Consider the following 16,829-nt stretch of genomic DNA (forward strand, 5'->3'; position numbering starts at 1 on the left):
CGTGTCGTTATCGGAATACCGTGACTTCCCACAAAATCAAGTTAAGTACAATTTTTTTTATTCATTTGGAGTAACTGAGTGTTTCCTTTACAGGTCGAATTTTCGTTATTCCTGTGGCTGAAGTTACGAGACATTCTTAATCTTACTTTTTTACAGAAATTATCTACATCATTGAGATTTTGCTACTGCGAGTTTTTATCTTTGAGTTTCTGTTTCCAGAAGTTCTACTGAAATATCATAATCATATACTGTGTTAATTTTATCATTTATGTAACAAATCATATTAAACAGTGAATATGCGTTTACGCAGTGGACGTCTGTATTTATACAGATGCATGGATAGGGTCGTTAGGCACCGTAGTGATTAGAAAACACATAAAAACAAGTGGAACACCTGTACAAATCTAGATAAATTAGAGGTAACACTATTTCGGGTCAGGACAATAAATGCTCCTTTGCAAGGTCCTGATCGCAGTTTCAGCCTTTAGTTATGCGTAAAAAATCGAATCCCTATGACTCAACTTAACTTTAAAAATACGGCTGGATTGCAAGGAATAACATGTCTATAAAAAACTTTCATTAGGCTAAATGCGCTGACCTGGATCCCTCACTTTTTCAAATTTTAGCAAAGAATGAAGTAAACAACAGCAAGTACAAACAGTTAATATTGAACGCAGTAGAGATAACTTGTTTTAATAGTAATCGCTCAATTCTGTATACTAGTTCAAGTCATTCATACGTTCGTTGCTTTATAAACTAACAGCAACTTAATGCTAAAAACATACAATACGTTGCCGATGGTAATAAAGAGAAGAATCCTAATTATTACAAAAAGAAATAGGTAAACAGTAGCCCTCTCAGAAACAAACAAATCGTGCTTAAGCAAACTTGGTTACTGTGTTACTAGTCAACGGTCAGGGTCAGTTAAACCTGCCGAGTGTTCAAAGCATAAGCACATTCCACATAAGCGACTTCAGCGGAGAGGGAGAGCGATGTTGGAAAAATTAAAAAGGAATTTTCCTATTAATCACACGACCGTATCAAGTAATCAGAGCAGGTTCTCGTAATTTTAATACATAAGTTATTATAAGTAGTGGTGGATTAAGCCCGACTGTACGCTCCGTAAAAATTAGAATATCTTGTTTTTATGCCTTTAGTCCACGTAATATCCTGATTTACGGACTCACCGTCTGTTGTTCGAACTTCCCTATTGAGAAGTCCGGAGTATATTTCAGTAATGGGCAACAAAGAGTTTATTGTCGTAACGTAACGCATAAGCTGGCTGAGAGCAATCTCCTACCAGGTGACGACGTCATCATTGCCGAATCGTCATTGTTCCTTTTAACCTCAATAAACCGCTTGCAAAGCAGGTTGGCTGGAGAGAGGAATGCTTAGCTCATGAACTTCACATGTGGTTCATAGATCATGATGGCATACATAGCCATAACCTATTCTTATCCGTGTGTGCAATGCAACTTTAGTTAAGGACTTGCAACCGTTTTAAAATTAATGAACAAAATAAGCAAATAGAATTTCTATAACATCAAAATGAATTAATTTTTTCTGAACCTCATAGACAATTAGAGTCAATAAATCAGCTTATGATATTGGTAAACGGACATTTAGAAGTATCAAGTCATGGATATGAAATATTTACTTGCAACATTAGTCTATTACAATTCAAGTAAATCACATTCATGGGAAAAGGTCACATTTTCTTGAAAAACCCAAAGTTTACATAGAAATTAGTTACATAGTGGGTTCTTTCGTTGCATCTCCTGCCTATTAATAAAGTTTTAAAAATTAACCTCAGAGGATGCGCGCGAGAAATTTGAATATGAAACTTTTGTTAGGGGCACATAGGATCGGATTTTATCCCAACTTAATTTCAGTAAGCATAGAGAAATACAGAATTATGGATATTTTTACAGTCATATAGACCTGATAGGTTTCACTCATTGTTAATGCCATGGGATAAAAAAGGGTTTGTACGGGGAAAGGTTGAACTATTTTGAATTCCCATAAAATATCAGCGAAATTCATGGGGTTAAGGTCTTAAGGTCTGGTTCTTAATGGCTTTCTCCCTCCCATATTTGATGTTGTCTGAATTTACTTTGCCCTTGTGACAAGTATAATTTCACTTGCAGGCTGATTAATGGAACCTGGTTAGAGTATCCTGCAGTACGAGAGTTTCACATCGCAACTTCAAAAAATCGTTCGTTGCTGCGGACGACGGCAGTCAAGTAACAACCGCCTACAATGTGAAATGAATAAGCACCATCATAAGTGAACAAGCTTATCTCATGGACTTCTTCGACCGACACCTGTATCCCGTCGTTAATCTCGTTTTAATGCGAAATGCTCCGGCGGCTGTCAGAAATCAACTACAAAAGGGACATACTTCCGACAATTACGACCAGAAGGATATTCAACTCTACGTTCCTGGCGAAGGACTCGTGCTGGGGATGATTTTATTCATCGGGAACGTATTCGTGTGGCTTAGGATGCAGAGAACAAGTATGAGCGCAAAATAGAACGTTGGACCCTGACCAGGCAATTTTCCCCTTGTTTTAACCATTTGGAATTGGCCACTTCATTTGGCTATAGGTGGTTGTCTGGAACTGTGTAATGGACGAAAAGTTGTTCGAACGCTAGTTAAATGTGTAGTAGTATAACTTCGGGCATGTATCCTATATATAAAGTATCATGTATCCTATATATAAAGTATCATGTATCCTATATATAAATGATCATAAATAACAGAGTCGAAATATATCTTTGCGTGTACGCACTAGGAATCTATTATATAAATGATCATAAATAACAGAATCGAAATATATCTTTGCGTGTACGCACTAGGAATCTATTTAAAGTGCACCTAGATTAATCACTTATTAGATTAGTCGTTTATGTGAATCAGTTGTATAAAGTGCACATATATTGATCATAATTATATGAATCCATATACATATGTATAAATAAATCAGGTAGCCTATAACCAACCGACTTAGCGTAAGATTATCGCAAGTCTAACATTACCTCATAGGGCGCCTTATTATACAAGGCAACAGCCCTAATACTAACAGTTACTTGATTTTGAGAGACATTACAGCCATGGTGTTGGATGACAGATGAGATGAAAGCTTAATTAGCTTAGGATTACCATACTGACTGCCACCACAGGCTCGCTCAGGAACATGTTAGCACATTTGAAAGAAAAAGAAAATATTGATTGACAGTTCCAAGTGGTTACTTTGGTTAAAAGTTTAATTATAGAGAATTTGACATTTGAGAAATAAAATCCTCCTCTGGGACTAAAGTCATGGCACTGATCTCTTGAGGTCCTGCATTGGAGGCAAGAAAATCCCCTTTCTTTTTTTATTCCCCATAACATCTAACAATGTACGCTCCAAACAGAAAAATGAAGATCCAGCACGTCTTGGTTAAACTTATCAAAAGTAGCTTATAGAGGTTTGAACCTTTGGAGAAATTACTTAGTTGGTATGTCAGGATGATAATTGCTCTTGAAGGCAGTTAGGTGTTATCTGAGTTACCCTTCACCATCTGATGCTGACAGCCTAATAAAGGTTCAAAAGATGTATGGACAGAAAGTTTTAAGCTTCCAGGGTGTTCTTTGCATATACTAATAAAGTCGTAACTTTCAAACCTGCATGATACTCAAACAATGAGATGTTACTTGAATTTTGTAGTTACAAGAAATGATAAGAGAGCTGTACAACATCCTGTAAAATCTTGCATGGAAAGACCACATTTCATCCACGATTTGGTGATGTCCACAAGGACTTAACAAATTTTTTAAAGTATTGAGGGTTGAGTCGTATCTTTCTGAGTAATTTTCCTTTGAGGATCTTAGGGCTTTATCACATACATCCATTTTGATTCCTCCTAGATTCTGGTGATATATGACCTTCCTGTTCATAGAATATATATCCCATTCTCCTGGGATAGGATAATAAAAGTAGCAATAGTAAAGAGACAGACTGCAGAACTTGCTCTCTTTGTGTCAAATGTTAACAGAGGTTGACAAGGTAGACATTTCCCAACTTCATGATCTCTGATGGTGCTTTCTGGAAGGAAGCATGATGGAAATTTTATCTTTACAATGTAAGTCATATACATACATTCATTCTTAGGTCCAGTAACATGGTGTGCATCAATTATTGGAAAACAAATAAAAAGGGGATCTCTGTGGATGAATGCAAATTATATAGAATGATTTCCCTCCATAGTATATTCAGTTTACAACAAGAATAATTGAGAAGTTTTTGGTAATGAATAAATTGAGTTCAATATGGTATTTTAGGTACTATTTAGCTTCACTAATGAAATTTCATGATGGCTCACCAATTACTGAAAAATTTCATTAGGATTTAACAGTAGTGTCTCCATTGTCAGCAAGATTAAGAACCCACAGAATTTCATTTGTTTAACCATTGAGTCCCTCAGTTAATACCTAACAGATCTTTTTCAGGACAATACAGTATGTTCTCTGCTGAATTAGTAAGGGAAAGTCTTTGCTTCTATCCACTTGCAAGATGTGTTCTTTTAAATACAGATCATCACAACATCAAATCAATACTTTAATCCAATGAACCTTGTGTACTGATTTTGATTTTCCTGTCAGATACTCCATCTGCCTCCCTGGTCTCCACAGAGTTGATGGCGAGATTACCTTTCCGAGTATGTGTGCCTTCTTAGTACAGCAACAAAAGGTATCATGGCACATAATTCCCTATGAAATTCAGTCTGGATTAACATTCATTACTCCATCTTTTGGGTTTCCATTTACCCTCTTAACCTAACTTGTGTGCACATCAAATCTTAAGTTTCTCTTGCAAACACTCTCAAACTTATTTACCATTCTCTGCAGCTTCTTTGTACTTTAATTCAAAACCTGAAATAGCTGCCTTATTTATGCCTACCCTCATGCAAAACATTACTTATCAAGGTAAGCAGATTAATAACCATTAACACCAGTCTTGCTGAGAAGAGACAGACTTCTTTTATTTTTTGGGTGTTCTATATATTTTTTTATGAATTAAACTCAAAGCTGTGCAATGGGAATGAGCTATACTACCTTCAAATATTCACACCCAGTGCTCCTCTGTTTGCCTTGCTTTGTCTTTGTGAAGTCTTGAACAGTACAGTAAGTAATTGACTTCTTGCAATAATTAAATGACTAATGAAATTTCGTACATATTAAGAAAACTTAAGCTTTTGTTTATGGTGACTTTGCAATGTATGAATATCAATGATAATATTACTGTTATTACTCGTGTATTTGCCATACTGTATATGTATACAGTATTGAGGTGTCAATTGTCCTGACTTAAACATTCGGAGGCTACTATATATTTTAGGACAATTACCTCAGACTAGCCTGTACCTAATCATTCAAACTATAGGCTAATATAAATGTACCATATAGGCCTAGGCTAATTCTTAGCTGGAATAGGTACTTGACATTGGAGATGGTTAAATCTTTATTGTTGTAGGTAGGGTTGAGGGAAAGGCTGGCTCCTAGGGGGTTTTTAATATTTCTTCTTAACAGTAGGTGGATATATTGTAAAAGCAACTTATTCCCAGTTGTCATCCTTCCATAACAGTTAGAACCGGCACTGATTCCTATACTGGACCCCTATACTGGTTCTTACACTGTACCCATATAGTACTGGTTCCCTTTTACAAGGGAGAAATACGTCATTTCAAATGAATATAAGGGGAGCTACATTCCTTTACCCTCTAGCGTTGCAGTACCGGTCTTGAACAGAGCAATTTGAGCTTATGCAACTGCACACAGTTACGTACTTGCGTATGTACACTTGATCACAGAAAATCTCAACTTTGAGTGGCTAACTTAACATCTTGATAAGATGAAAACCAATTCAGTTTTCCAGTCCACCAATTTCCATGGATACTGTCATATATTTAAAATAAATTATTTCTATCATTACAACTTCACTCATACTAGGTTATACTGCTTGACATATGAATATCTTTGCTCAATTGATGACACATAGGAAAAGTATTTCAGTATTCTTTTGAAAAATATGGTGATGGCAGTGAGAGATAGTGAGGTAACCCTTTTCTACAAATGGCTACCTCGCTATCATATTTTACACACCTAAAAAAAGTCTTTACTGAGCACATTCTATGGCCCTTAGGTAACTCCACATTATCTTCGGTCTATTCCAGCTCACTGGTCTCAGTTGGAATACCACAACAATTGTGGCCTCTTTTTCAGATACGTACCAGGAACAACCAATACTAGTAATACTGTTTACGTACTCATTAGCTTCTCACTTATACACTGAGCAATCTTATTCTGAGGGTTGAATAATATTGTAGCATAACTGAATTGAGGGCCACAAATTGCTTCAAATGTCATTCAGTTTACAATATATATACTAATGTGTTTCGTTGACAAGTTATTTTTCATTGAAAAAAAGGCACAATTATATCTCATATTTATCCAATAGCAGACTGACATTTGGATATTGTTCTGCATCCACTCACCAGGACTTGGGTTGAATAACCTTGTCCACAGTGACTTTCACTCTTGACTTCAGAGATATAACAGGATCAAAGTTTATTGTAATATATTAACAGTTAGTGTTGTTTCTATATGAAGGCTGTTTCCTATTATGATTGATTCAAGTGTAGTTCCCCCTCACCAGATGGCGTTGTATTAGTGAGTGATACTTTTTATTTCATTCATCTTGCTGAATTATTAGATTTTATACATACTACAGTGTTCCGGAAAGTTTTGGGATAAACTAATTTCTGGGCTCAGCCGTGTCGCTCCGCTCCCCTTTTCTAAGGGGTTTTGATGTGGAAAAGGCTAATTGGAGAGGCTGCTGTGGTAGTGTTTTTCACTCGCCCCAGATTCCTACCGACACCCTTTTAGAAATAGCGCTAAAGGAACGTATTTCACTGGGCGACACGGCTTCCTTGCCCAGAAATAGATTTTTCCTACGTCAAAATCCCTTTTCATGTCTATAGCAAACAAACAAGTGTCTTACATTCAAGTCCTCTCTCCCTCACATGTGTGTGTATAACCATTTCAGCTTGGAACTGACATAATCTGATAGGAAAATTTGGTGTGTATTTTAAAGTACAGATGCAGTACTGAGGTGAAAGGCTTTATTAAGGTAATGGTTTGTATTCTCCAAAATTTTTTTAAAAATATAGTATTGTAAGCTAGAATTTTAGTAGGACTGGTCTCATAGATATGACTTGTAAATAGGACGTATTATAAGTTACCTGCTGCGGATCATGTCGAAGGAGGTAGTGTTCTAAGGTGTCCCAGCCACCACCAACACGAACCATAACATGCTTTCCTTTCAGTAGCTGTAAGAAACATGGATTGATTAAACTGATGGTAATAGTATTAGTGTTACAGCATGGTACAAGTCTGCATTCGTTCCTAGTGTTACTATTTACAAGCATTTGTGCTACTTAAGTGCAGAATATGAAAAATGCTAGCATTTAATATAAAATGGAAAAATAAAAATATAAATCTTGAGATACCACAAAAAGATGATCAAATGTAAAAATGTCAATATTGCCACATTTCGGCACAAAAGAATAGACTAATAGGGAAGGCATACAAGCTTCTCTTTTCTAAACTTTCTAAATCTACTTTGTAAGAGTTCATTCTGTTATACATATCTGATTCTGTAATACAGAATCATATAAAAGGTACTGTACCTAAATCCTACGCATGCACATATTTTAAAATTTAGGAAAAATTCATGCTGCATAGCATGTTATAAGGACATTTAAAAATGTTAAGCTTGGTTATGGTATTAGAAGCTTTATGATTCTATGCTATCTACTTTTAATTCAGGACTTCTTTACAAAAACATACAATTCTAAAACTTAAAATAAAATCTACAAAAATAAAAGTACAACAACAAAAGAAAGAAAATGTTTACATAGGGCTCTAGAGAGGAGTTGACCATCGCAGATGTCGTATCAGGTAGTCCGCACCTCTGTGTAAAGATGCAATTAGGAAAAATCCTTAACAGAGTGTATATTCTAAATTGCTTATTTTCCGTGTACTGACACTTTTATCTGAAATATTTTAGGACTGCACAGCTTCTGTACTGTGTTGCTCAAACTAAATGAGAAAACAACTGTGTCATAAAGTTTGTGAGACCTTTAAGGATAATGTAAAAATAAATAAATGTATAAAGCAAATAAAAATCAAATTACTTGGAATACACCATACAGTACATCTGTTTGAAAAACCAAGATCACAGAGATATAAACGTAGCCATAGCTTTACTGGATGTATAGTACTACGAGAGCTATTATATTTATTCATGATGAGGAAATCATGTTTAAACATAATAACCTTCAATATGTCAATACTAATCCAGTTCACTGAAGCTATGCATTATACCAATATAACATTTCATACTGTTTTTTGTCAAGCAGTTGCAGTAACGTATTCCAATTCAAGATTTACATATAAGACACAAAAGACAACAAAAGCATAGAAGAAAGTGTTTACATCAAGTTCAGGAGGGAAGTGGACCTTTCGTGGGGTTGAGTTGGAGGAAAGTCGATGCCTCTGTGCAGACTTCTTGGTTGTTTACCATCATGGATTTGAGGAGAGACAAGAGATAACTAATAGTTTAAAACAGTACATGGAAATACAAGCAGTGCAGATAGGAGAATTTATAAGGATAGTTAAATAAATTATATTCCATTTCATTCCACGTAATTATGAAATAACTTTCAAAGTTATTTTATTTTCCAAAAAGTATGGAATGTCATGCACTAATAATAAAGGTCAGTACTTTCCATGCACAAGAATTATGGTCAACTTTCATCTTGAACATTAAATGAGAAGGGGAAAAATAATTCATTGGATCAGACAATACAGAACAAAAAACTAGTCAGAGAAAATAAAAAGCAAATTAAAATCTAACTACAAAAGTAAATGAAAATATAGAATGACTATATGAATTTTTGCTTGTAATGATTCCATTGATGTATTGTTGAATTTTTAGATGCAACATACTGTAAACTTTTGTTCCTTTCCTTATGATTTGAGAATACAATTAAACAGTGTAAATTTACTTTTGGTGAATAAGCTGGATTGAACTTCAGTTTGTAGACCACACGATCTTGAAGTATCACTTCGGGTACCCACTGTCCTGGTGACTTTTTCTATATGATAGCAAAGGAAATACTGTAATACAGTGAAATAATTATACCATCACAGGAGCTTACAAGTATGTTTTTCAATAATATGTAATGTAATGGAATTTTGAGTATGTTCCAATTACACTTGGAAAAAAGACATGACTTGAGTGTAGGATTTTATAATGTATATGTTTGTGTAGTGTTCAAGCTTGAATTCACATCCCAGGAACTAAATATCCACATCATGCTAAGCCCCTTGGTCTAGATAATTTCAAAGTCAGTAAGAATCCACAAAAAATAGGACAGAAACAACGTCAAGCACAAATATGAGAGACTTTTTGACACTAAAATCTCTCCATATGGTTGAGAAAGCGTAATTATCGAGTTCTTCAGAAGTTCCTTTCTGCTATGTATATCCAGGTGATTCAGTTAGGCCTTTACAGACGTAGTCTGGATATCTTAATTAACAGAAATTTATATAAGCCAACATATTAGATTGAGAATACAAAATATACTAAAAGAAAATTTTTTTTCTTAATTAATGGAAGTGGTTACAACATAAATTGCATATAAGTCCGTTGCCGGGTTACGATGCACCCAACTTACATCAATCCGATCTCACGACGTTATTCATAATGAATCTGGTTCTGACATACAGTGTGCCCCGATGGTATGACGCAATGTCTGTGTAGGTACGGGACACAAGCTTGTACTACTTTTTGTTATTGTTGTTCAGTGCTGCATAGGAATACAGGGAAAGCGAGGAAGACCGTGTCAGTTGGTACTCTGTAAAGTGCCATTGTGGTACATTGTTCTTGTATTAGACCGCGCTTTCATTATGTTAGCGCATAGTGCTTTGTAGCTTTTTTACCTTTTATTATAACTCCCAAGTTGAATGGCAGTTTGTTGAAGAAAAGGAAAGCCATCATGATCGAAGTGAAATTAGAGATAGTGAAGCACTCACAAAAGGGACAAACCGCCACCAACATCAGTCATTCACATGGGCTAGACATAGTTGGTCGACGGTCGCTACCATCATAAAGGGATGTATCCTTGAACATGTGAAAGGAGCTGCTCCTATGTAGGTGATCATTATAAATAAGTAATGTAGTGGTCTTATTGCTGAAATGGAAAGTTATGTACGTATTGTTGATCTGGCTTGAAGACCAGAATCAGCATTGTATGCCAGTGAGCCTTATTGTGATTCAAGAAAAGGCTAAAAGGTTACATGAGGCATTGAAAAGTGGAAGGGGGTGAAAATGAACAATATGGCGAGTAAAGGTTGGTTTAATCATTTTAAGGTTTGTGCTAATATGCATAATCTTAGGGTGCAAGGTGAAACTGCTAATGCTGATGAGAAACAGCAAAAAATTTTCATAGTGAGTTAGCTGAAATAATCAAGGAAAGGGGTTACTTACCCGAGCAAATGTTTAATGCAGATGAGACAGGCTTATTTTGGAAGCATATGCCTATTTGTACGTACATTCAAAGCAGGAGAAGTCGGCACTAGGCTATTAAATCAGTAAGGAGAGACTCACTTTATTTCTTGGGGGTAATGCTAGTGGTGACTTTTAAGCTTAAGCCCTTGTTAGCATATTTGGCTGAGAATCCATGGAACTCAAAAAGATTTTCATCTCATCTCCCTGTCATTGTAAGTCTTTAAAGAGGGCCTGGGTTACACTTCATATCTGGTTTGATATTCACTTTGTGCCAGTAGTGGAACGATATCCTTAGACACGGCCGAGCCCAGAATTGTTTTTAGGTCTGCCCTTTGAGGTTTTGCTTTCGTTAGATGATACCCTTGGACACCCTTCACAATCGAATGATATGCATCCTAATGTGAAGGTCACTGAAAGCAACAAGCAATTGACTCTATGTTTGTACTTGTATGGTGCTTTTACGTTGCATGGAACCAGTGGTTATTCAGCAATGGGACCAACGGCTTTACATGACTTCCGAACCACGTCGAGAGTGAACTTCTATCACCAGAAATACACATCTCTCACTCCTCAATGGAATGGCCGAGAATCGAACCCGCGACCACCGAGGTGGGATGCTAATACCATACCAACCATGCCACTGAGGCACTAATTGACTCTATGGAACTATGAAGAACATTGCAGATGTTTGGGATGAGGTAAAGCATACAAATATGAATGGGGCATGGAAGAAACTGTGTCCGCAGTTTGTGAATGTCTTTTAGGGCTTTGAGGGGACACTCGAAAGTTTCACCAACAAATTTGTTGGAATACATACGGAGCTAAATTTGGAGGTGGATGCTGATGATGTCATTGACCTACTGGAATTCCATGGAGAGGAATTATCTGATGAGGACCTCATTCAGCTGGAGAAGCAGATGATCGAGGAGGGGAAAGAGGCACCAGTCCCTCAGCCCAGGTTAGTAGGAGTAAAGGACTTTTCCCTGGTAGAGACAGTGATGACATGTTTCGAGGGTGAGGACCCCAACTTTGAAAGCTACATCAAGATACTTAGAGGGAGGGGTCATGGATTGGTTCAGTTTTTATAGGGAGACTGAAGGAGAAGAAAAAAATAACCGTCCAGTCTAGCCTTGAACGGTATTTCAAGAAGCAATCTGCAGCACCATCTACCCACTCCAAACACAGTGATCCCAGTACTTTCTCCTAACCCAGACTACCCAGCACTTGTATTTCCAGCTCCATCGGCTACTTCACATCAACCAGTTTCTCCTGTACCTGTTTATCCAGCACCTTCTGCAGGATCTCCTGCATCGCCAGCTCCCTCATCACTATAAGCCTTTCTCTACATCCTTCAAAATGCCCCTTCCAGTGCTCAAGCCAACCACGGGATTAAAGGTAAGGAATTTTTAATTTTTTAATTTGTATAAATTATCTAATGTTAAGAACTGACTCATGATAAAATCCGACTTAACCAAGCCGTAGGAAAGGATCTCTGTCGTAACTCGGGGACTGCCATATGACAAATGAAGTAATATTTTTATCTGGTGTCTTATATTTTTGCCCATTTTTGAATGATTTCATATTGATATGTACTTGAAACTTTTAATATAATGAAAAAGTATGGTATACCAGTCTTTATCTTACTATAATTGGTAAGCTACATTGTCTAGTTTGAGACATATTTGCAAGCTTATTCAAGTTACTGTACTGCACTGATATGGAATAAACTTGGTTAAGAAAAAATAGGAAACAAACAGTACTACAGACAATATGCTTCGTATTACACATTTACTACAAAGGTACAGTACTAAAACTGCTAATACACAAGTCCAGCATTAGTATAATCTGCAGAAGCATTCTTTTTATGAGTAATGTGCTGTAACTTTCTTTTTTTTTTTACTTTGTGTAAACAATTCAAAGCATTAATATCCTCAGATTTTTTTTGAAAGAATGATATGCATCTGCAGACTTTTTATGCCTTACGAGTGCTACGATAACCATGCAGAATTGACTACTGTACACACACTACAGTACTTGCAGCTTCCACATAGTTAATTGCTGTGATGAAGAATCGTTTTTAACATGCACTACAGTGCTGAACAATGCAATACAGTACAACATTCAATGAGCACTTAGACTAGCAAACATTGTCCATAATTTTTTTATCATGCTGATTAGCACATTATCTGATTTTAATCAGAACTTTATCGTAATTGTTTAGAAACTACCTAAATGCTAAATTATTAATCTAAAAATTTATGTCTATCTAATGTCGCCTATCTGCAAACGACATATTTATTTTTATTAAGGTTTTGTCGTAATGTATTGGCTTCAGTAATTCTATTTGCATTCTAAAATATTCTAAAGTAAAGGCGATATTTTGTGTGTTCTTTGTGGCATTCTTAACACGAAGAAAGGAAGTGTAGCTACTTCTATGCAAGAATGCTACATTTACGTTCTTCAGTGTTCCTCAATCATCATATATTTTATAGCAAGTTTCTTCACCTGATAATTTCAGACACTTTTCATTACTTGAAAAGTTCTGGGTAACTAATAAAGCACTCCCTAACTGATACTGTATTAAGATTCAACAACCACTAAACATGCTATTTTTTTCTAATTTTGAGGCGCGTTTCTCGTTTTAATAAAAATACAATTGGAATAATTTTTCACTGTGAGGAAGAGAACATACTTTGGGAATAACTGAAGTTTATAATACGGGATTGTCTTGCCCACTTCATATGAGAGGCGCCCCTTACAGTTCTTTAATACTTTTTATAATGGCTACCCACCTCAGCTGTTACTTACCCTGACATAAACATTCTTCCCACAAATTTCGTACTTGCCATCTGCTACTCTTTTAACATGAGACTTGCTACAATCATTATTTTTACAACCGCAAAATCCTCTTGTTTGGCTGGCAATATCAAGAACCTGAAAAATAGTGGATAAAGTTATGCAGTGCAGTATATATACTGTATATATTAGAGATGTATCGGATATCCGCATCCGCAGATTCTTGCATTTTTTATAAATCTGCATCCACATTCTTATCTGCATCGACAATTTCTTAACATTCTCATCCAGACCCGCATCCGCATTAACATTGCAAGCAACATCCGCGTCCGCAGTTTGAGAATGCGGATATGTGGATGTCACCCCCTGCTCAGTGTTCGATAGTTCATACCTTGTCTAAAAGTAATTTTTTTTGTTTAATTTGGCTTTTTCGTTTTATTATACAGAACACATGATACACAATTACACATTTCATACAGTACATTAGTTCTTTAGCATATTTGTTTTAAAGCGTATTTGTTTTAGTTGTAATCATAAAGGCAAGGTATAGGTTTTTTTAAGGAAACTCTCTCTCTCTCTCTCTCTCTCTCTCTCTCTCTCTCTCTCTCTCTCTCTCTCTCTCTAATACAAAGAATGGCTTTGAGTTTTGTTACCCTTATTATGCAATGAGCATGAATTAACCTTGTCCCAAGACAACTAAAACGTTCATGTATCGCTGTTACCATTTGTATGTTCATGTAAAAGTATGCACACGCATACATGAGTATCACTTATGTTTCTACTTTCAGTTAGTACATCAAATATTATGGGATAACACATGATTTTGAATAATGTGGCGTAAACTCGTCTTTAACAATTATATATATCTAAATTTGTTAGATTTACAAAGTATCAGTATCCATATCCGCATCCGCGAGGGTATGGTCATCAAATATCCGCATCTGCATCCACATCCGCAGATTTAAAAGATTGATATCTGCATTCACATCCGCATCCGCAACTTTTAAAAAATTGATATCCACATTCATAAATCCCATTTTCAGACATCCGGTACACCTCTAGTGTGTATGATATATATATATATATATATATATATATATATATATATATATATATATATATAAAGATAGACAGATAGATAGATATTGAAAAATCATTAGTTATTAAAAGAATTAAACTTTTATACATGATAGACTTCCACTGTACTGTATGAAGTACTATGGGTGACTGGATTTTTGTTTTCTTTATTAATATGTATATGTCTATCAGTTGCCTTGGATTCTTACCTTATTATCAAGATCTGTTCTTAGAGCTGCTGTGACACTTTCTGGTTGGACGGTGTTGTAGCACTCTTGAAGTCGGCTACAGATAGAAGGAGACCTTGATGGTGGTTTTGAATTAGGACGTGATGACGGTCTAGATTGAGAGGGCTTGGCGGGTGGAGTTACTGGCGTACGCTGTAAAGAGCTGATGTACCTTCGACCTGCAATAGGTTTTAATACTGCATTTACAGAGGAAGTACATTAGATTACATTATAATGCAAGTTCATGTTTTTTTTTTTAAGGTAATAAAGAGTTCCTTTATGGGCATTCTTCTCAGATTCAAATTTTCAGGCAGTTTTTGTCTTATTACACGTGATATTGGAAGCTCAGCTAGACTGACGCTCTTAGGTTATATGATTGCTACTGCTGTACAGATATGCAGCTCTTTATGTACGTATATGCCCCGGTAATGCCCCAAATACCTATTATGACATTCATTCCTTACATGAAACATTATACGCGTATCCGAAAGTTGTAATGTATACATTTTGTCGTAAAACTGTTACCATTGCCCTATCGTAATTCCTGCATGGAAATTTTATTCAATAAAAATTATTAAGGAAATGATAGTTTTTAGAATACAGTATATAACAACATGATAATAAAGATGGAAGGCCCAGTTTCACGAAGTAACTTATTTACTATGGGTAATGTAATCATTACAGTGTTATTATTATTGTTACAGCAGTTCCACTTATATTTTATGTGAAGGAAGATATTCAGTTACGTTGTATTAGCGAGAGGGGTTACGGTCTTGTACGTTCTGGAAGCTCTTGGATTTTTTTATATATTTTTTATCACTTTACAATTGGTCGTGATGGAATACGTACATCTTGAATCCATGGTCAGATTTAAGATTTTGTTTTTTATTTAAGCATTCTTTGTTTTGTTGGACTATTTTACACTTCCTGGTGATTTATTCTTCAGACTACAGTGTTTTCTGCGTTTGCGTTTATGTGTAATTTTATTTTTTGGCAATATTAACATACGTTTCCATTGAACTTCTTATTTGACTTCAGTATAAATTGTATTTTATTACCAGTTTACTGTAATTTAACATTGGGTGATAGTTAATGTCTGCACATTATTTCACATGCTTTTCTACGAACTATACACTTTGCAGAAGAGAACAAAACCTTCCAGTTTCAGCCAACCGCTGCCTAAGACTATGAGAAATTGGTGTGTCTGTCACCGTGAAACAGTACTGCTCACAAATTTGGGATTCGGTCCATTTGAAACTATAATCCCTTTCTGTGAAATTTCCAAAAAGAGTGGGTTAAACCTTTATTGCAGTAAGTGCCTGTTAGTGGTATTTAGAACCGCTATCATGTTCATTATTTCCATTCTTTCACCAATTGGGTATTTGTTTATCGGTTGTTCGCTATTCACAGATTAATTGCTCTCGTGTTTTATTTTTTTAGTTAATTCCAGTATCTTATAATGTGATATTTATAGTGTTTTCATTGTATACAAAGAGGGGTTTTACTGTACTGTATTCTTGTTGAAGCCGATATCTATACACATATAGGAAAAGTATATAATGTATGCATATATATATATATATATATATATATATATATATATATATATATATATATATATATATATATATATTTACGGATTTTGATTGCCTCGTCTTCCCAGTATCATTAATTTCTAATTAGTTGCTAGAAGAGCAGCCATTTTTTCTCGTGTCAGCTGACTTTAGCAGGGAAAACTCAGGCCAGACATAGGCATGTCCGGCACCAGTCGGAATAGCGGGGGAAATAAAAACTCATTCAGCATTAGGGACGTATCCCAAGGGGAGTGTGTAGCTAGCTAGGTACTTCTTAGGCCTACTCATAAGATCCCTTATCCTGTGAACATTCGCTGGCCGTATGTCTGTTTCCAGGATGACCTGCCCATGGCGGGAAAATGCTGCCCCAACACCCAAGATTTGCGCCTGACGACGCTCTCAGTTCAGCACAGTCTTTGACCCAGGACAGACGTCCAAGCCAGCCTGCCCATAGGCCTAACAAAAGCAGCTTAACTGGCGCGCCCTGAGCTCTGACAAAGCCGACGCCATCTTCTCCAAAGTTCCTCTACATAAGGCAC

The 16,829-nt window shown here is 36.0% G+C and overlaps 1 protein-coding gene and 1 long non-coding RNA gene across 13 annotated transcripts in view; one reads left to right on the plus strand and one right to left on the minus strand.

Annotated features, from left to right (window-relative positions):
- The window catches only part of LOC135217423 (uncharacterized), a 625,282-nt gene that overhangs the window by 405,214 nt on the left and 203,239 nt on the right, over positions 1 to 16,829 (plus strand). The window lies entirely within an intron of this gene.
- Positions 1 to 16,829, minus strand: part of LOC135217422 (mucin-2-like) — a 463,906-nt gene that overhangs the window by 7,984 nt on the left and 439,093 nt on the right. For 8 of the 12 annotated variants that reach the window (XM_064253279.1, XM_064253275.1, XM_064253277.1 and 5 more), the window contains 6 exons: positions 14,699 to 14,895; positions 13,425 to 13,550; positions 9,112 to 9,201; positions 8,540 to 8,611; positions 7,959 to 8,015; positions 7,285 to 7,371 (listed from right to left, as the gene is read on the minus strand). In XM_064253279.1, the coding sequence (XP_064109349.1) occupies positions 7,285 to 7,371; positions 7,959 to 8,015; positions 8,540 to 8,611; positions 9,112 to 9,201; positions 13,425 to 13,550; positions 14,699 to 14,895 (629 nt within the window). The remainder of the gene's footprint in view (positions 1 to 7,284; positions 7,372 to 7,958; positions 8,016 to 8,539; positions 8,612 to 9,111; positions 9,202 to 13,424; positions 13,551 to 14,698; positions 14,896 to 16,829) is intronic. The other 4 variants (XM_064253274.1, XM_064253278.1, XM_064253280.1 and 1 more) reach the window with 4 other exon arrangements.

The sequence above is a fragment of the Macrobrachium nipponense genome, chromosome 7 (genome assembly GCF_015104395.2).
Source record: "Macrobrachium nipponense isolate FS-2020 chromosome 7, ASM1510439v2, whole genome shotgun sequence".
In the NCBI taxonomy this organism is placed as follows: Eukaryota; Metazoa; Arthropoda; class Malacostraca; order Decapoda; family Palaemonidae; genus Macrobrachium; species Macrobrachium nipponense.